This window comes from Hyla sarda, chromosome 1, assembly GCF_029499605.1.
Source record: "Hyla sarda isolate aHylSar1 chromosome 1, aHylSar1.hap1, whole genome shotgun sequence".
NCBI lineage: Eukaryota > Metazoa > Chordata > Amphibia > Anura > Hylidae > Hyla > Hyla sarda.
In genome coordinates this window covers 226100657-226120915 of record NC_079189.1, presented here as the reverse complement: position 1 = coordinate 226120915, position 20259 = coordinate 226100657, and the positions used below count along the sequence as shown (strand labels likewise).

Genomic DNA, 20259 nt, shown 5'->3' with positions numbered 1-20259 from the left:
GTCGCGAAGTGTCACTTGGCGCGCGGCGACGTACATGTACGTCGCGGGGTTCCGGGAGCGCCGCGTCACCGGTAGCGGTGATCGGGCCGGGATGACTGCTGTTATCTAACAGCAGGCATCCCGGCACATCGCCGAGGGGGGTCCTGAGACCCCCCCCATGACCGCGATGCGCGCAAATCGCAGGTCAATTCAGACCTGCGATCTGCACGATTCCGGGTCATACGGGTCACTGGTGACCCGGTGACCCGGAAAATAAGAGGGATCGTAGGTGTCCGAGACACCCTAGATCCCCCTAAAGGGATAGGAGTTTGGTGGCAGGGTTGCCACCCCTCCTATCCCTGCTATTGGTCGGCCGAGCGACCGACCGATAGCAGACCGGGGGAGGGGGGGTTAAAGTTCGGTTCCCCCGCTTTGCCCACCTATCGGTGTCCTGGCAAAACGGGGGAACCGTCCAGGGAGGGTCGGCGCCGAAGGTCCCTACCTGGATCCCGGATCGCGATCCTCCATGCGGGGATCCCCCACGTGCGGTGGCGGCGGCGGCGGCGGCAGCTTCCGGGTCCTGCTAGGTGAGTTGTTCCCTAGCAACATCCGGAGGGCCACAGTTTACAGTGGTCTCTAAACCGTGGCCCTCCAGATGTTGCAAAACTACAACTCCCAGCATGCCCAGACAGCTGTTTGCTGTGTGGGCATGCTGGGACTTGTAGTTTTGCAATATTTAGAGGGGTTCAGGTTGTAGATCACTAAGTGGTCTCAAACTGTAGCAGTTTGCTGGCTGGGCATGCTGAGAGTTGTAGTTTTGCAACATCTGGAGGGCCATAGTTTTGAGACCACTGGACAGTGATTTACAACTTGAACCCCTCTAAATCTTGCAAAACTACAACTCCCAGCATTCTGGAACAGCATAAGGCTGTCTTGGCATGCTGGGAGTTGTACTTGCGTGCCTCCAGCCATTGCATAACTACATCTCCCAGCATGCCCTTCCGCAATCAGTACATGCTGGGAGTTGCAGTTTTGCAACAGCTGGAGGCACACTGGTTGGAAAATACTGAGTTAGGTCATAGAACCTAACTCAAGGTTTTCCAGCCAGTGTGCCTCCAGCTGTTGCAAAACTACAACTCCCAGCATGCATGGTCTGTCAGTGCATGCTGGGAGTTGTAGTTTTGACCCCCCTCCCGTGTGAATGTACAGGCTACATTCACACTGGCGGCAGATTACAGTGAGTTCCCCGCTGCAAATTTGAGATGCGGCAAATTTTCCGCCGCAGCTCAAACTCCTAGCGGGAGACTCAGTGTAATCTGCCGCCAGTGTGAATGTAACCTAAAAACACTACACTAACATAAAATGAAGAGTAAAACGCTACATATACACACACGTACACTGCCCCCCCCCACCCCCCACCCCCCTTCTCCAATAAAAATGAAAAACGTATTGTACGGCAGTGTTTCTAAGATGGAGCCTCCAGCTGTTGCAAAACAAAAACTCCCAGCATTTCTGGACAGCAATTGACTGTCCAAGCATGCTGGGAGTTTAGCAACAGCTGGAGGCGCCCTGTTTGGGAATCACTGGCGTAGAATACCCCTATGTCCACCCCTATGCAAGTCCCTAATTCAGGCCTCAAATGCACATGGCGCTCTCACTTTGGAGCCCTGTCGTATTTCAAGGCAACAGAATAGGGTCACATATGGGGTATCGCCGTACTCGGGAGAAATTGCCTAACAAATTTTGGGGGGCTTTTTCTCCTTTTACCCCTTATGAAAAGGAACAGTTGGGGTCTACACCAGCATGTTAGTGTAAAAAAATTTAAATTTTTACACTAACATGCTGGTGTTGCCCTATACTTCATTTTCACAAGAGGTAAAAGGGAAAAACGCCCCCCAAAATTTGTAACACAATTTCTCCCGAGTACGGAGATACCCCATATGTGGGCGCAAAGTGCTCTGGGGGCGCACAATAAGGCCCAGAAGGGAGAGTGCGCCATGTACATTTGAGGTGATTTGCACAGAGGTGGCTGATTGTTACAGCGGTTCTGACAAACGCAAAAAAAAAAAAACACACCCACATGTGACCCCATTTTGAAAACTACACCCCTCACGGAATGTAATAAGGGGTGCAGTGAGAATTTACACCCCACAGGTGTCTGACGGATCTTTGGAACAGTGGTCCGTGAAAATGAAAAATTTTGCACAGCCCACTGTTCCAAAGATCTATCAGACACCAGTGGGGGGTAAATGCTCACTGTACCCCTCATTACATTCTGTGAGGGGTCTAGTTTCCAAAATGGTATTCCATGTGGGGGTTATTTTGCTGTTCTGGCACCATAGGGGCTTCCTAAATGCGACATGCCCCCCGAGCAAAATTTGCTCTCAAAAAGTCAAATATGACGCCTTCCCTTCTGAGCATTGTAGTTCGCCAGTAGTGCACTTCAGGTCCACTTATGGGGTACCTCCATACTCAGAAGAGATGGGGTTACAAATTTTGGGGGGTCTTTTCTGCTATTAACCCTTGCAAAAATTAGAAATTTGGGGGGAAACCCACATTTTAGTGAATTTTTTTTTTTTTTTTTATCCCTTGTTACGTTCCTCAAGGGGTCTAGTTTCCAAAATGGTATGCCATGTGTTTTTTTTTTTGCTGTTCTGGCACCATAGGGGCTTCCTAAAGGTGACATGCCCCCCAAAAACCATTTCAGAAAAACGTACTCTCTAAAATCCCCTTGTCGCTCCTTCGCTTCTGAGCCCTCTACTGCGCCCGCCGAACACTTTACATAGACATATGAGGTATGTGCTTACTCGAGAGAAATTGGGCTACAAATATAAGCATACATTTTCTCCTTTTACCCCTTGTAAAAATTCAAAAATTGGGTCTACAAGAACATGCGAGTGTAAAAAATGAAGATTTTGAATTTTCTCCTTCACTTTGCTGCTTTTCCTGTGAAACACCTAAAGGGTTAAAACATTTACTGAATGTCATTTTGAATACTTTGGGGGGTGCAGTTTTTATAATGGGGTCATTTATGGGGTATTTCTAATATGAAGACCCTTCAAATCCACTTCAAACCTGAACTGGTCCCTGAAAAATTGCGAGTTTGAAAATTTTGTGAAAAATTGGAAAATTGCTGCTGAACTTTGAAGCCCTCTGGTGTCTTCCAAAAGTAAAAACTCGTCAATTTTATGATGTAAACATAAAGTAGACATATTGTATATGTGAATCCAAAAAAAAATTATTTGGAATATCCATTTTCCTTACAAGCAGAGAGCTTCAAAGTTAGAAAAATGAAAATTTTTTAATTTTTTCATCAAATTTTGGAATTTTTCACCAAGAAAGGATGCAAGTTACCACAAAATTTTACCACTATGTTAAAGTAGAATATGTCACGAAAAAACAATCTCGGAATCAGAATGATAACTAAAAGCATTCCAGAGTTATTAATGTTTAAAGTGACAGTGGTCAGATTTGCAAAAAAGGGCTTCGTCCTAGAGGTGAAAATGGGCTCCGTCCTTAAGGGGTTAAAAAATCTTAATCCTTCCAGTACTTATTAGCTGCTGAATGCTACAGAGGAAAGTCCTTTCTTTTTAGAAAACTCATGACATCACGAGCACAGTGCTCTCTGCTGACATCTCTGTCCATTTTACCAACCATGCATAGCAGATGTATGCTAAGGGCAGCATGGTGGCTCAGTGGTTAGCACTGCTGCCTTGGGTTCAAATCCCACTAAGGACAACAATAAATAAAGCGTTATTATCATTATAATAACGTCAGCAGAGAGAACTGTGCTCGTGATCTCATCAGAGAGCATTCCAAAAAGAAAAGAATTTCCTCTGTAGTATTCAGCAGCTAATAAGTACAGGAAGGATTAAGATTTTTTAATAGAAGTAATTTACAAATATGTTTAACTTTCTGCCACCAGTTGATTTAAAAGAAAAAAGGTTTTCACCAGAGTACCCCTTTAGATGGGGTCCATTAACCCCTTAACGACGCAGGACGTATATTTACGTCCTGCGCCGGCTCCCGCGATATGAAGCGGGATCGCGCCGCGATCCCGCATCATATCGCATCGGTCCCGGCGCTAATCAACGTCCGGGACCCGCGGCTAATACCACACATCGCCGATCGCGGCGATGTGCGGTATTAACCCTTTAGAAGCGGCGGTCAAAGCTGACCGCCGCTTCTAAAGTGAAACTGAAAGTATCCCGGCTGCTCAGTCGGGCTGTTCGGGACCGCCGCGGTGAAATCACGGCGTCCCGAACAGCTGATCGGACACCGGGAGGGCTCTTACCTGCCTCCTCGGTGTCCGATCGACGAATGACTGCTCCGTGCCTGAGATCCAGGCAGGAGCAGTCAAGCGCCGATAACACTGATCACAGGCATGTTAATACACGCCTGTGATCTGTGTAGAAGATCAGTGTGTGCAGTGTTATAGGTCCCTATGGGACCTATAACACTGCAAAAAAAATGTAAATAAAAAGTGTTAATAAAGGTCATTTAACCCCTTCCCTAATAAAAGTTTGAATCACCCCCCTTTTCCCATAAAAAAATAAAACAGTGTAAAAAAAATAAAATAAATAAACATATGTGGTATCGCCGCGTGCGTAAATGTCCGACTATAAAAATATATCATTAATTAAGCCGTACGGTCAATGACGTACGCGCAAAAAAATTCCAAAGTCCAAAAAAGCGTATTTTGGTCATTTTTTATAACATTAAAAAATGAATAAAAAGTGATCAAAAAGTCCGATCAAAACAAAAATCATACCGATAAAAACTTCAGATCACGGCGCAAAAAATGAGTCCTCATACCGCCCCGTACAAGGAAAAATAAAAAAGTTATAGGGGTCAGAAGATGACATTTTTAAACGTATACATTTTCCTGCATGTAGTTATGATTTTTTCCAGAAGTGCGACAAAATCAAACCTATATAAGTAGGGTATCATTTTAACCGTATGGACCTACAGAATAATGATAAGGTGTAATTTTTACCAAAATATGCACTGCGTAGAAACGGAAGCCCCCAAAAGTTACAAAATGGCCTTTTGTTTTCGATTTTGTCGCACAATGATTTTTTTTTCCGTTTTGCCATGCATTTTTGGGTAAAATGACTAATGTCACTGCAAAGTAGAATTGGCGACGCAAAAAATAAGCCATAATATGGATTTTTAGGTGGAAAATTGAAAGGGTTATGATTTTTAAAAGGTAAGGAGGAAAAAACGAAAGTGCAAAAACGGAAAAACCCTGAGTCCTTAAGGGGTTAAGGATCAGTATTTTACAGTCTTTTAATGGACTGATCGACAGAGCTCCATTTACTAGAGTACAACGGCTGTGTGAACAAGTATACAAAGTGATGCAGCTCTGCCGTCTTCCCAGGACATACAAACAAACACAGCTCTACTGTGCACTCATTACAAGCAACTCAGCTGAACTGTATACACATAAGGCTAGGTTCACACCAGAAATTCCGCTTACTAAAATGTATAGTGTAGTGAATGGGTTTCCGTTCACAAATTCACACTTCGGAATTTATGAAGCGAAATATGTGAAAGAAAAATCCGCTTGAAAATTTCTGCCTGAAGAATGGCGTTGCTCACTGTTCAGGCGGAACACATTGCGGTCTATTGGAGACTGCAGTGTCTGCGCGGCCGCACTCGGAAGCTCCGGGCGGAAATGTTCTGCCCGGAGATTCCACAGTGTGAACCTAGCCTAAGGCCCCTTTCACACTACAGGTATCATCCTGTAAAAAACCTCCCGGCAAAAAGTTGTGAAAATGGCCGGCAAAAAATCTCATTCATGTCAATGGGATTTTTGAACATCCTTTTGCATCAGACATGTCCGTTTTTATCAATGTCAGTTATTTTTGCCGGCACAAAAGACGGTGCATGCACAAATTTTTGGTCCGGCAAAAAAAAAAAAAGATGGTGAAAAACTGGGCGTTAAAATTTAACATTGAAGTCTATGGGAACCGGATGTTTCTTAAGAAACCGGGCATGCTGGGAGTTGTAGTTTTGCAACACCTGGATAGGAAACACTGGGGTATAGTGTGCCAGCTATTGTCTCTAGTGGGGTTATGTGTCTCTTCTGTCCTGCAGACTGACTATACCGGTGTTTCCCAACCAGCGTGCCTCCTGGTGTTGCAAAACTACAACTCCCAGCATGCCCGGACAGCCTTTGGCTGTCCGGGCATGCTGGGAGTTGTAGTTTTGTAGCACCTGGAGGCACCCTGGTTGGGAAACACTGGCCTATACAGTGAGGCCCAGGTCCCAATCCAGTACATACAGGTAGTCACTGACCGATGCCCCTCAAGTTAGGGCAAAAAAAATGGTGAAAAACCGGACGTTAAAATTTAACATTGAAGTCTATGGGAACCGGATGTTCAAAAAAAACATCCGTTATCATCAGTTATTGTCAGGTTTTTTAACATCTGTTTTTTGTACTGAGCATGCTCAGTACAGCTTTACAAAAAAGGTTAGAAACCTGATATGAAAAAAAACAGATGTAACTGGTAATAACGGATGATAAAGGATGATAACGGATGAAGAACATCAGGTTTCTTAAGAAAAAATATACATTATAAATAATGGATGATGGTCATCAGTTATCATCCATTATTACCAGTTATTGCATCAGTTTTTTTCCCATCCGTTATTGTAAAATAACGGCAGTAAAAAAGAAGGATGATCCCTGTCCTGTGAAAGGGGCCTTAAAGGGAGAATAATGAAACCTTGTGCAGAAAAATATTGCAGCGGTTGTCCATAGCAACCAATCAGATTCCAGCTTTCATTTTGCAGAGGCCGTTTTAAAAATGAAAGAAGCGATCTGATTGGTTGCTATGGGCAACCGATCCACTGTCCCTAGGCAAAATGTTTGCTCAGTCTCCACTTTATACATAAGTACTGCGCTACCGAATGCCACATTCTCTACTATATGCACAGTACAAACACCCGGCGAACAAAATATCCCTGGATCGTAAACGGGGGGGGGGGGAAGTTACATCGTGTCACGTGACATCCTCTCAAGCCCGATGCCTTTCTTACACACGTGACCGATCACATGATCGTGTGCTCACCACAGGTCCCCCTCCCATAAAGATGGCGGAGCTCCTGAAGCAGGCCCAGCTGCAGAAAAGGTGACAGCTTCTCTGGGATCACAGGGGGGAAGCGGGGGCCGGGCTCTGGGTGTTACTCCCGGATTACAGTATTGTATATAGTGTATAGCAGGGTTCTCAACCAGGGCTCCACAGCTGTTGCAAAACTACAACTCCCGGCATGCCCCGACAGCCGAAGGCTGTCGGGGCATGCTGGGAGTTGTAGTTTTGCAACAGCTGGAGGCACTCTGGATAGGAAACACTGGAGTATAGTGTGCCGGCTATTGTCTCTAGTGGGGTGAGGTGTCTCTTCTGTCCTGCAGACTGACTATACCAGTGTTTCCCAACCAGGGGGCCTCCTGGTGTTGCAAAACTACAACTCCCAGCATGCCCGGACAGCCTTGTAGTTTTGTAGCACCTGGAGGCACCCTGGTTGGGAAACACTGGACTATGCAGTGAGGCCCAGGTCCCAATCCAGTGCATACAGGTAGTCACTGACCGATGCTCCTCAAGTTAGGGCAGACTGAGCTATACAGTGGTCCCTCAACATATGATGGTAATTGGTTCCGGGAGCACCATTGTATGTTGAAACCATCATATGTTGAGTACAAATGTCTATGGAAAACTGGTAATTGGTTCCAAAGCCCCGAGACCATCATATGTTGAGTACATATATCTATGGAAAACTGGTAATTGGTTCCTGAGACGTGATCTGAAGTTTGTATCGGTACCATTTTGTTTTGATCTGACTTTTTTATCACTTTTTATAAAAAAATTTTATTGTATAAAAAGTGACCAAAAATATGCAATTTTGGACTTTTGAAATTTTTTAACATGTAAGCCATTGACCATGCGGTTTAATTTACCGATATATTTTTATAGTTCGGACATTTATGCACGCGACGATGCCACATATGTTTATTTTTATTATGTTTATATATTTTTATATGGAATTTGGGAAAGGGGGGGGGGCGGTGATTTAAACTTATGATAAGGAAGGGGTTAATGTGTGTGTTTTTAAACTTTTTTTTTTTTTATTTTTTTTTACACTTTTAGGGTACATTCCCACACGGCGTATTTGCTGCGTATTTGCTGCTGCGTATTTTATTTTCTCTGTTGAAGTCAATGGGTAGGAAAATACGCAGCACCAAATACGCAGCAAATACGCAGCAAAATACGCCGTGTGGGAACGTACCCTTAGGAGGAATCATTGGGTTCCTCATACAGATCAATATGGTTGCATAGAACCATATTGATCTGTGTGCTCTGTGCTCGATTGATAAAGCCTGGTCCTGCCCGGCTTTATCATTCAGAGCACAGCAGCCAGCATAGGACATGAGGTAAGCCCTCCGGCTACCTCCACAGTGGATCTCCCACCTGCCATCGCGCTGCGGGGGGGGAGCAATCTACCCCACTGGACCACCAGGGAGCGTTCAAAGCTTCCTTTAGACGCTGCTGTCAGCTTTGACAGCGGCGATCTAAAGCGTTAATAGCCAGCCGCGGCTATCGCCGCATGCCCCCAGCTACAGGAATCAGCTGGGGGCCCCCGGTATGGCGCAGGCTCCAGTCGGGAGCCCGCGCCATACCCCGTTAACAGCACATGGACGTGTATACACGTCCATGGTCATTAACAGGTTAAGGGATTCTGGGGTTAATGTGCATGGGGGTTAATGCGCCGGCGAGAGGACTCACCACTTGGCCCACAGCAGACAGTCACTATGTGGCAATGTCATGTGACGATGTAACTTCACATGACATACCCGCGAGATTTGAAGCTCCGCTCCTCCGCGGTTGAAACAGCCCGGAACGGCGGCAGGTGTAGCAACCAGCGCCGCCGGAGAACCGTTTTATTTTCATGATGGCCCGACAAAAAGTATTGTATGTCGATACTGCTTTCAAGATATGATGGCCTCTGAGAGGCCATCGTAAGTTGAAAATAACGTATGTCGAGGCCATCGTATCTCGAGGGGTTAATGTATTGGTCACCAAAAATCCTTACCGAATCAACAGTGAGAACCTGGTGTGAATAGAGTCCTGGATTATAACTAAAGCTGTCATTCACTTCTTAAGAAGGGGGCGATTTGATCTAGAAACGCACACACTGATCACATGACCCTGTTTACTTAGCTTATGGCTTGTGACGACAAACCGCGCTGACTGGAGGTGGTAGTGATGTCACAGGTCATGTGATGTGCTGATGTTTTATGTATCAGTGAAGAGGATGCTAAAAAAAAAAATGTTAAAAAAGATGTTATAAAAATAATAATAAAATTAATTTGGAGTTTTTACACTTATAGGAATTTTTTAATTATTAGAGGGGGATCCTGTCTTCCGGAGACCCCTATACTTGCCAGTAGAAGAATGATACTAAGGAGAGAGCACTGGTGCAGGACACTGCGGGACATCGACTTACACACCTAATATTTAGAAGACGTATGCTCAGTGTTATTACTTTACGTGTAGTGCACCACGCTGACAGTTTGTTGGTCTTGTCTGTGCAGTCTGATCATGCACCAGGCTGTGTAGTACTACTTAGAGCAGTGTCTCCCAACCAGGGTGCCTCCAGCTGTTGCAAAACTGACTCTTAGCGTGCCCGGACAGCCTTCGACTGTCCGGGCATGCTGAGAGTTGTAGTTTTGCAACAGCAGTAGGCACCCTGGTTGGGAGACACTGGCTTAGAATGTGCTGGGTAGTAGACCTGATGTGGACAAGACCAGTAGGCTTCTAGTGTGACTGGTACTTTACAGAAGCCTTATCATCTTTTCCTCTTAATAAGTTGTATTAATGTGAAAAGATGTGTATCAGTATGGGGTGAATGAATAGTCATCTGTATGTTACATTTGCTCCCCTGCATAAGGCCTGACGCACACAGCATACCTGTCTAATGGCCGTAGATTAGTTAGCTGTAGGTGCTCTGGGTGCTGCCGTCGTAAAGCGCTATAAAAAGAAAAAAAAACTTATATAAAGGAGTGCACACATGCAAACTAAGTTTAAACAAAATATACCTTTATTAAACAATAGAGGTAACGTGAACACAGAAACTCAGGATGTATATACAGAATACAGGCAGAAATTAGAACCAAAAATGTACCCAAAGTATATGAAATAACAAATAAATAGGCTGCAGTGGTAAACAGGTTACTAAGGTAATGCTAGAAAATCCTAAGGTACAGGCAAGGCAAAAATCTTACAACTATGTGTGGTGCCAAGTCCATGCGTACCTACCCCAACAGACGTTTTGCTACTGTGAGCTTTGTCAGGGGCACCCTGATCACCGTACAGGACTATAGTCTGATCTACAAGGAGTACTACTATTATTATTATCACTACAATATCCCTGTAGGCTACTACATTCTTTTGTTCCTGTTTAACATTGAGGCTAAGTTTCCACGTGGTTTTTTTTCTGGCAGTTTTTGGAATACTGCCACTGCAGTTTATGAGCCAAAGCCAGAAGTGTATTCAAAAGGAATAGGACATATAAAGGAAGGATTTATACTTCTCCTCCCTCATGGATCCACTTCTGACTTTGGCTTAAAAACTGCCAGAAAAAAACCAAGTGGAATCCTAGCCTAACGGGTGCTAAAAAAAATGAATGCTGCTGTATCCCATTCTGTACTAATATAAAATAAAAAACAATAGTAAAGGATCTGTTTTCACCATAGCGTGGTTGACGGCGTTTTTGAACACAGCAAAATGAAATGGAGTGCAACAGAAACAGCAAAACAGGTACAAAAACACAATGTGAATGTAGCATGAAGTCAGCACGTGATGGGACAGTTACGAGATTCAGAGCAGATAGAGCTAAATAGATTTGTGTAGGTATCTGCGTCACACAGATCTGTAATCTGGCCCTCTGCCTGAACCCCTTAGGGGCGCATTCACACACACGATCCGCTCCAGATTCAAAGTTGTAAAATGCGCAATTTTGCAAGGCAGTTCTTATGTATTTTTGACTGCTTTGCAAAGTCCACCACTAAGGATTTATTGGATCCGGTGTGTGTGAATACATCCTTATTGTGGCTAACTTAGGCTGCATTCACACCTCATTTTCAGCCTACGGTTGCTGGTTGGGGGGAGGGCAAAACAAGGTGCCCCCGTACCCCAGCCAGACCAGCGCTGAAATCCATTTACTTTAATGAGCCGACCGTGGTCATATGGTGACTCTGGTTGGCTCATTTGTGACCCGTATCCGGTTTCCTGACTGTACCCAAAACCATAGTTCTACGGTTTTAGGTCCGGTCACAAAATCGGATAAGGGTAAAAAAAAAATGAGCCGACCAGAGTCACTGTTTGTCTCCGGTCGGCTCATTAAAGTAAATGGATTTCAGGGCCGGTCCGGTTGGGGTACGGGAACGCCGATTTTTTTTCCCCTCCCCCAGCTGGATCCAGCACCCGTACAGTGAAAACGAGGTGTGAATGCAGCCTTAGTTGTTACCACACAGATCACCAGGAAATGACAGCTGGAATTTGTTGTTGCTATATTTTCGTTGTCCTGATTTTTGAAAACTCTTTTAATTTCAGTGTTAAAATTGCCCCTGGAGCGGTGGTCTGTGTGGAAAGTGAAATTAAAGGAGATGTCACGATAGGTAAGTGTATGCACAGCCATGGGTAGTTACTTGGGGAACTATAGAGCTGTCTCACATATTTGCAGGCTTGGCTGATCATTGTATTATTGGTAGAAGACATTCGTTCTTCAGGCTGGATACATCTTTTCCACCATTTTTTGCCAAGCTAAATTAAAAGGGGTTGTTTGAATATTTTTTCTATATGTAATGTTGCTCAAGGTGGGGAAAAACATAAAAAAAATACTACTTGCCACCGATCCTCCCTGGTGCAGAGCACTTCTCCCTCCTGACACACAGAAAGTGCCTGCACAACCGGTCACTGGCTGAAGGGGTTACTTTTTCGGCTACTGATTGGCTCAGTGAACACTGGGGTGGAAAACAAGAATCACTCGGCAGATCATTGCTGAGTTGTTTTTGTTCTTTTATGTTTTTTTATGTTCTTACACTACTTTGAGAACAATTAAAGGAGTAGTCCTGGGAACTGAACATATCAGACACTTATCCCCTATCCACAGCATAGAGGATAAGTGTCTGATCTCTTGGGGATCTGACTGCTGTCCCAACCCACCCCCCCCCCCCCCCTCTCCTGTACAGGTCCCCATCTACTTACCCATTCTCGGAGCACTCTGGCCCCCACCTTCCTGAACAAGTGCAAGTGACAGCCCACTCAGTCAATCATGTCCTGCCTCAGCCGGTGATTGGCTGAATGGGCCATCACTTTCACTTGTTCAGGAAGGTGGGGGCTGAAGCATGCCGAGGATAGATAAGTAGACAGGGCCCTGTGCAGGAGATCTTGCGGGGTCCCAGCAGTCAGACACCTTCTATCCTGTGCATAGCATAGGGGCTACGTGCCTGATACGTTCAATTTCCCAGACCACCCCTTAAAGTATAGAAATATTATGTGGACAGCCTAGCTAAATAACCTGGATATACTGTACCTTTTATTTTTACCTACCATTTTGCAGAACTTTGTGTTTCCATGGTTACAGACAAAGCCCTGTGTAGTCATATTCTGTATTTATACCTCCTTTTTTATGTTTCCTGCTGACATATTCTGTTTATTCACATTATTTGACTTTAGTTTAATGTAGAGAAAGATGTATATAGGGTGTTTGTCGGTATACGCGTGATAAGGATACCATACAATCTTTTATAGGACATAGATACTTAATCTTTGCTTAGTTTTTTTTCCCTCTGTTTCCTATGCATTTGCTCATTCAATTTTTTTCAGGACCCAGGACAGTAGTTCACCCTAAAGCTCGTATATATGCTGAAGCAGGGCCCATCATTATTGGGGAAGGCAACTTGATCGAGGAGCAGGCATTTATAAGAAACAGGTATGCACTGGAAGCAATAGAGGGCATAGGTTGTCCTTTGTACAATATGGTGCCAGTGAAGAAAGTATTGCAAAGCCCCATTTATTGGGAAGATCTGTGCAGGCTTTAGGCAGTTGTGTTCCATTATGTAGTACTTTACCTTCTTTATATAAAAACAGATTTATAAATTACTTCTATGTAAAAATCTTAATCCTTTCATTACTTATCAGCTGCTGTATGCTTCAGAGGAATTTCTTTTCTTTTTGAATTTCTTTTCTGTCTGACCACAGTGCTCTCTGCTGACACCTCTGTCCATGTCAGGAACTGTCCAGAGTAGGGTAAATTCCCGATAGCAAACCTATCCTGCAACCTCTCCTGCTCTGAACAGTTCCTGACACGGACAGAGGTGTCAGACAGGAAATAAATTAAAAAAGAAAAGAACTTCCTGTGGAGCATACAGCAGCTAAGTACTGGAAGGATTAAGATTTTTTAATAGAAGTAATTTACAAATCTAACTGCAGTAAAGGTAGGAAGAAAACGGAGCACAGACCTTTAGTTGTTGAAGTTCAGGAGCTTCTTTATTGAAGTCTAGGGGACATCATGTGCTGGGGGAGCAGGACGCCGGACAGTTCGTGGGCTACGACCGTATCGCGCTTCAGAGCTTCATCTGGCCCTCCAGATGAAGTGCTGAAGCGCGATACGGTCGTAGCCCACGAACTGTCCGGCATCCTGCTCCCCCAGCACATGGTGTCCCCTAGACTTCAATAAAGAAGCTCCTGAACTTCAACAACTAAAGGTCTGTGCTCCGTTTTCTTCCTACCTTTACTGCAGTTAGATTGTGATTGGATTGGTTGTTTGTATGGGGATAGCCCGACCCAGCACACCTTGATCTGTTGCCACAGGTCAGGAGATTTCCGTTTAGCTTGCACCGCACCATGGGAGGGTGCCCGGCCTCGCTACTTCTTGTGTGAACTAATTTACAAATCTGTTTAACTTTCTGGCACCAGTTGATTTAAAATAAAATTGTTTTCCATCGGCGTACCCCTTTAGGGCACTTTCCCACATAGCATATAGGCAGCGTATTTCACGCTGCGCGAAATCTGCAGCAGCAGTGGGAAATATGCTACGAATCTCTCGCTCACCATACACACAAGGCTTTCCGGCAGCAGCCCTATGTGTGCAGTGAGTTTTGGAGGCAGAGCCGTGTGACTGTGACGGGCGACTCCTCCTCCAAAACACTGACTACACACATAGGACTGCCGCCGGAAAGCCTTGTGTGTATGGTGAGCGAGGGATACGTAGCATGTTTCCCGTTGCTGCTGCAGATTATGCGCAGTGTGAAATATGCTGCCTATTCGCCAGGTGTGAACGTACCCTTAAACGCCCCCTTCATTAATATTTATTTCCCTGTCCTGGGAGATCTCTTTTGTGCATAGCTTGCCGCTTCTCGCTTGTAACTCTGAGCTGGCAGTACTTCAGATATCACTGTGCATGAGAGAGATCTCCCAGGGTCAGGGACATATTCATATGAATATGGCATTCACCGTATAGAAGCGGGCCAGCAATATCACTGCATCTCAGGGCTAGGGGACACCTTAAGTGCATTAAGCCACCTAATGTCAATTTTCAATCATATCTCATGAACGGAGTCATAAAATGAAAAAAGGTAACGACAGGTGTCATCCGCATCGCCCACATTAGCCTTTACCAACAAGTTAGTACAGGGGACGCTGATTCTCTTAAATAATTAACACAATATTGTGCACCCATTCAATTGGCAGGGAATGCAATAAAAAGCCATAAGAATAGAAGTAATGTAGGGCAGAATAGGAGATGCCTCATCCATGTATGGCTTTTTGAGCAGGGTAAAGAGGACTGTGGGGGTGCCCAATTCTCTACCTATTCAGGGTATTTTTATCATTAGACAACCCCTTATGGACTCAAGGTTTTTTCATTTTCGCACTTTCGTTTTTTCCTCCTCACCTTCTAAAAATCATATCGCTTTCCGTTTTCCACCTTCAGACTTATGATGGCTTGTTCTTTGCTCTACCAATTGTACTTTGTAATGACTTGAGCATTTCACCACAGAATCTACGGAAAAAACTGAAAAAAAATTTGTAGGACAAAATAAAAATAAAACAAAAAACGCCATTTTGTAATTTTTGGCGGCTTCCATTTCTCTGCAGTGCACTTTTCGATAAAAATGTGACACTTTTTTTCTTTATTCTGTAGGTCCATACGGTTACAAGGATACACAATTTATATAAGTTTTATTTTACTACTTTAAAAAAATTATAACTACATGCACCAAAATTTGTATGTTTAAAATTGTCTTCTTCTGACCCCTATACCTTTTTTTTTTTCTGCATACAGGGCTGTATGAGGGCTCATTTTTTGCGCTGTGATCTGTATCGATACCATTTTTGTTTTGATGAGACTTTTTGATCGTCTTTTATACATTTTTTTTACGGTATTCAAAGTGACCAAAAATATGCAATTTTGGACTTTGGTAATTTTTTACATGTACACTTGCTTACATTTTTTATTTACGTTTTTATAATGGGAAAAGGGGGTGATTGAAACTTTTTTTTAGGGAAGGCGTCAATTCACATTTATTAACTTTTTTTAATACTTTTTTTCACTGTTTTTTTTATTCCCCATTATTACATGCAATCCTTGGATTGCATACCCTGTTCAGTGCTATGCCATAGCATAGCATTGATCATTGTTATAGGTGCTCCATTGTTCCTGCCTGCCTGCCATGCTCCAGCCTAGCTGGAGCATCAGATCATTGATCAGACGGCAAGGAGGCAGGTAAGTGCCCTCTCGCCGACCTCCCAGCTGATCGGGACACCGCGGTTTTACCAAGGGGGTCCTGATCAGCTCCGCTGAGCCGCAAGGACTGTTTTACTTTCATTATAGATGTCGCGATCAATGTTGGTAAGGAGGAAATGCTGGGAATCACTGCATTCGGTGATGTCTGGCATTAGACTCAGGACCACCCCACTATGAGTCCAATTCATAGAAGGGGAGCTGGTGCAGGGCATACAGGTACGCCCTGTGTCCTTAAGGAATGAAGGGGAATCTGTCAAGTGTCATAGAGTCTATGCTGAAAGACAAGCCCTGTATATGAATCAGTCAAGATTAAGGCAAGGAGGGGTGGGGAGGAAGTCATGGATCCTCCACTGCAAAAAAATATATATTTTTTATTAACTGGTGCCAGAAAGTTAAACAGATTTGTAAATTCTCTATTTAAAAATCTTAATCATTCCTGTACTTATCAACTGCTGTATGTTCCAGAGGAAGTTCTTTTCTTTTTGAATTTCCTTTCTGTCTGACCACAGTGTTCTCTGCTGACACCTCTGTTCATTTTAGGAACTGTCCAGAGTAGGAGCAAATCCCCATAACAAACCTATCCTGCTCTGGACAGTTACAAAAATGGACAGCGGTGTCAGCAGAGAGCACTGTGGTCAGACAGAAAGGAAATTAAAAAAAAAAAAGGAACTTCCTATGGAACATACAGCGGCTGATAAGTACTAGAAGAATTAAGATTTTTAAATAGAAGTCATTTACAAATCTGTTTAACTAGTACCCATTTAAAGGGATTTTTTTTTCGTGCTCACAAATAAAACAATACCACCTCCATCAACCAGCTTCATTTGGTTACATAAAAAAATGGAGATTTCTTACAGTAGCAGACAGCCCACTATTTCTTACAGTACCAGACAGGTGCACTATTCTGCTACTGTAGTGTATTTGGAGAGTTGCCCTTTTGCTGTGTTTGAGCACCCCCTCACACAGGCTGGACATTTTACTAACACCAGGTTGTAGCACCTTATTATGACAGGAGAGGAAATTGTGCTCATATACAGAAGACTATGGTACTTGGTATTGAGATTTAATGTAAAATATTCCTCTGATTCACCTTTACAGTTTTCCAGAAAACATTGCACCTGACTCCGAAGATGTAGAGCCAAAAGCCATGATCATTGGCACCAACAATGTCTTTGAAGTTGGATGCTGTATCCTTTTCTTATATGCACTTGAAGAATATAGATCTAGGAGGATTAAGTGTGTGTATATACTGTGTATAGATTCTAGTGGGTAAGATAAGGGGAGGCATTCCAATGGTAGCTGACGCTCCCTTCCTACTAGGAACCCAATACACAAGGTGGATTATCTTCTTTAAATCCAGGAATTACAACTCAGTCTGACTTGGTTTACATTCCTTAGCTTCACATTATTTATGCTTCTGCTGGATGTGAGTTTCGGAGCGTGAACGTACCAACATACAGTAACCTCATATAATAATGTCATGTAATTATGTAGTCTGCAGTACTGTCCCTGGTAATAGTTCTGTACCTAGCATACTCTTTTTTTTTTTTGCTTATTTTATTATATAAATACCTTTAACGTCTATGTAGATTCTCAAGCAATGAAGATGGGAGATAACAATGTAATTGAATCCAAAGGTAAGCTGTCCACATTTTCAATCTTAGGACATTTTAGACAGGCTAAGGCTGCATTCACACCACATTTTTGCAATACAGTTCTCGTATACGTTTTTAATTTGAAAACTGTATGGAACCGTTTTGAAAACCGTATGCATTGACTCTCCATTGAAAACTGTATGCCAAAAGATGCATCAGGTTGTGTGCGTTTTGCACGGTTTTGTCTGTTTTTTCCCGTACCCAAAACCATAGCCTACTACGGTTTTTGGTCCGGGTAAAAAACCGTATTGAAACTGTATATGTTGTGTTTTTTTTTTTTTTTTTTACATGGGAGTCTATGGGAACCATACAGAACCGTGTGTGCGTACGGTTCCATCCGGTTTGCACCATACTTTTTGCACAGTTTTTTTTCTTGGAATTGCAATCAAACTAGGGAAACTTTATTCATAATGGAGTGAAAAGTTAAAAACATTTAAGTTTTTTTAATTAAAAAGCGGATGCAACCAGACATCATTTTTTCAAACCGTATATGGGTTCAAATTTGTACACACGTTTTGAGGAATCCGTTTTTCATCAAAAACCTGATACGGGAACTGTATTGCAAAAATGTGGTGTGAATGCACCCTAACTACAGCACCAATACAATCACCAATCTCATAGATCAGCATTCCTTTAAAGAATTTTTAGGGTATGGACCCACTTACCCCTTACGCAGCATATTTCACGCTGTGCAAAATCATCTGCAGCAGCGGGAAATATGCTGCATATTTTCAGATGATTATGCACACAGAGCTAGCTGGTGGCAACCCTGCGTTTTCAGTGAAGATTGAAGGCGAGGCCGCACGTCACAGTCATGTCAGCACGCGGCTTCCTCTCCAATCTTCACTAAAAATGCAGGGCTGCCACCAGCTAGCTCTGTGTGCATAATCATCTGAAAATATGCAGCATATTTCCCGCTGCTGCAGATGATTTTGCACAGTGTGAAATACGCTGCATAAGCGATAAGTGGGACCATAACTTAGGGTACGGTCACGCGTACAGGATCCTGCGCAGATTTGATGCGCAGGATTTGTAACTGCATATTAGAAGCTGTGCTCAGTCATTTAGTTTACATTGAAATCTGCAGCAGAAAATCCTGCGCAGCAAATCTGCGTACGTGTTAACACACAGCTTTTTGTGGCAGTTTTTCATTCAGTTTTTTTGCCAAAGCCAGAAATGGATCCAGCAGGAAGGAGAAGTATAAGTATTCCTTTTTTTTTTCTCTATCCTTTTGAAGCCACTTCTGTCTTTGGCTCCAAAAACTGCCACAAAAAGCTGTGTGTGAAACCCAGCAAACAAATGTGTATTAACTCATGATGTTAGTATGGTAAAAGTGATAATATATTTAGTGACATGTTTAATCTTATTAAGCTGTCTGCTTCTTTCTTAGCTTATGTAGGTAGAAACGTCATATTAACCAGTGGCTGTATAATTGGTGCTTGCTGCCAGGTGGACTCGTGTGAGCTTATCCCAGAGAATACGGTCATATACGGATCTGACTGTCTACGTAGAGTACAGACAGAGCGCCCCCAGGTGGGTACCGTGATAGATGGGTACAAGTTATCTGCTGCAGAGTCACACCATTACTATTGTGAACACAGTCTTTACAATAAAGGGTTGTATCTACAGAATATGTCATACACTTCTGATTGATGAAGGTCCCATCTACTGAAACCTCAGGTATGGGTATCCTGACCTCCTTTCTTCTTAGTAAAGAGGTTAATGCATTCTGGTGGAGATTGAATCATGGGGTTCACATGGCCACCTCTCAATCTATTCTTTGCCTGAATATGATGGCCATCAGCCACTTTACCGGGAGAGATGGTTAGAAGGCACATATTCCCAACATAGGTGCAGGTCATAAGTGCAGATCCGCGTCTATCAGACATTTACAGCATATCCTGTGAATATGCTAGAAGTGTCTAAGGTGGGACTACCCCTTTAAATTTTAAAGGGGTTTTCTAGGGCATTAAGTTTGATAGGCCTTCAATATAAGATCAGCAACTGGGTCCAACTTACAGCAACCCCATGATCACTGAGTACTGTATCTCCGTCAACACCACAGATTTGGTATCCAGTACTGCTAGACACAGTGTATGATGTACACCACTTTGCCTGGTAAACAATAAGGGATACACTATGGGAAATCCCTTTAGTGAGCTGCTCAGTGGTGGGAGTCAAACTCCACCAATCTAATATTGATGGCTTACATAAAACTAGGCCATCAGTATCAAAATCCTATAAAACCTATGTAACTCTGAGACCTTCTCTTTTGGAGGCACAGTAGGCAAAACTACAATAAACCAATAGGCTATGCTATAGTTTTTAACAACATTTTGTAAAATCCCATTTACTACTATACATCTGAATGCTGCAGTAAACTACTATACTGGCACAAAAATGCTGCACACTGCAGGTTATACTGTGATTTTACAGCAGTTTACTGACAGTGCTGTTAACCAGAACATAGATTTGTATTAATCTTTATAGCGAGAAGTTGAGACTTGTGTTTTTCTTCTTGGTCATACAGCCACAGACATTGCAGCTAGACTTCTTGATGAAGATTCTTCCAAATTATCACCACCTCAAGAAGACGACAAAACTCAGCAACGCTTCAATTAAAAACTGATGCATCCCTATCCTGCATCATTACATTGTGCTCCCCATGTGTTTACTTTATATACTATTGTTTGCCATGCTATTTATTTATAGTATCTTATCATATGTGCCACAAATATAGATAAAAGCACAGAGATGTATTATGGACCTTGCTTTTTTCATTCCTAATAAAATAACTGCATCAGCTGGTAAATTA

At 43.2% G+C, this 20259-nt stretch overlaps 2 protein-coding genes across 2 annotated transcripts in view; one reads left to right on the top strand and one right to left on the bottom strand.

Moving 5' to 3' along the window:
- Positions 1–10462, bottom strand: part of MBOAT4 (membrane bound O-acyltransferase domain containing 4) — a 26838-nt gene extending 16376 nt beyond the window's left edge. Inside the window, exon 1 of the mRNA XM_056568873.1 lies at positions 9951–10462. The gene's annotated coding sequence lies outside the window, so the exon portion shown is untranslated. The remainder of the gene's footprint in view (positions 1–9950) is intronic.
- DCTN6 (dynactin subunit 6) lies at positions 6880–20259 on the top strand. The gene is made up of 7 exons (XM_056568874.1): positions 6880–7115; positions 11595–11659; positions 12870–12975; positions 16888–16976; positions 17379–17426; positions 18835–18977; positions 19975–20259. The coding sequence occupies exons 1-7, from the start codon at positions 6895–6897 to the stop codon at positions 20071–20073; spliced, it is 771 nt and encodes a 256-aa protein (XP_056424849.1). The 5' UTR covers positions 6880–6894; the 3' UTR covers positions 20074–20259.

What these genes read in the sequence shown, in the direction of transcription:
- DCTN6 (XM_056568874.1), top strand. Translation starts at nt 6,895, where the DNA reads ATGCCACATTCTCTACTATATGCACAGTACAAACACCCGGCGAACAAA. An exon ending in CAGGCATTTATAAGAAACAG is followed by an intron (nt 12,976 to 16,887) that starts GTATGCACTGGA and finishes TCACCTTTACAG; the next exon opens with TTTTCCAGAAAACATTGCAC. An exon ending in CAATGTAATTGAATCCAAAG is followed by an intron (nt 17,427 to 18,834) that starts GTAAGCTGTCCA and finishes CTTCTTTCTTAG; the next exon opens with CTTATGTAGGTAGAAACGTC.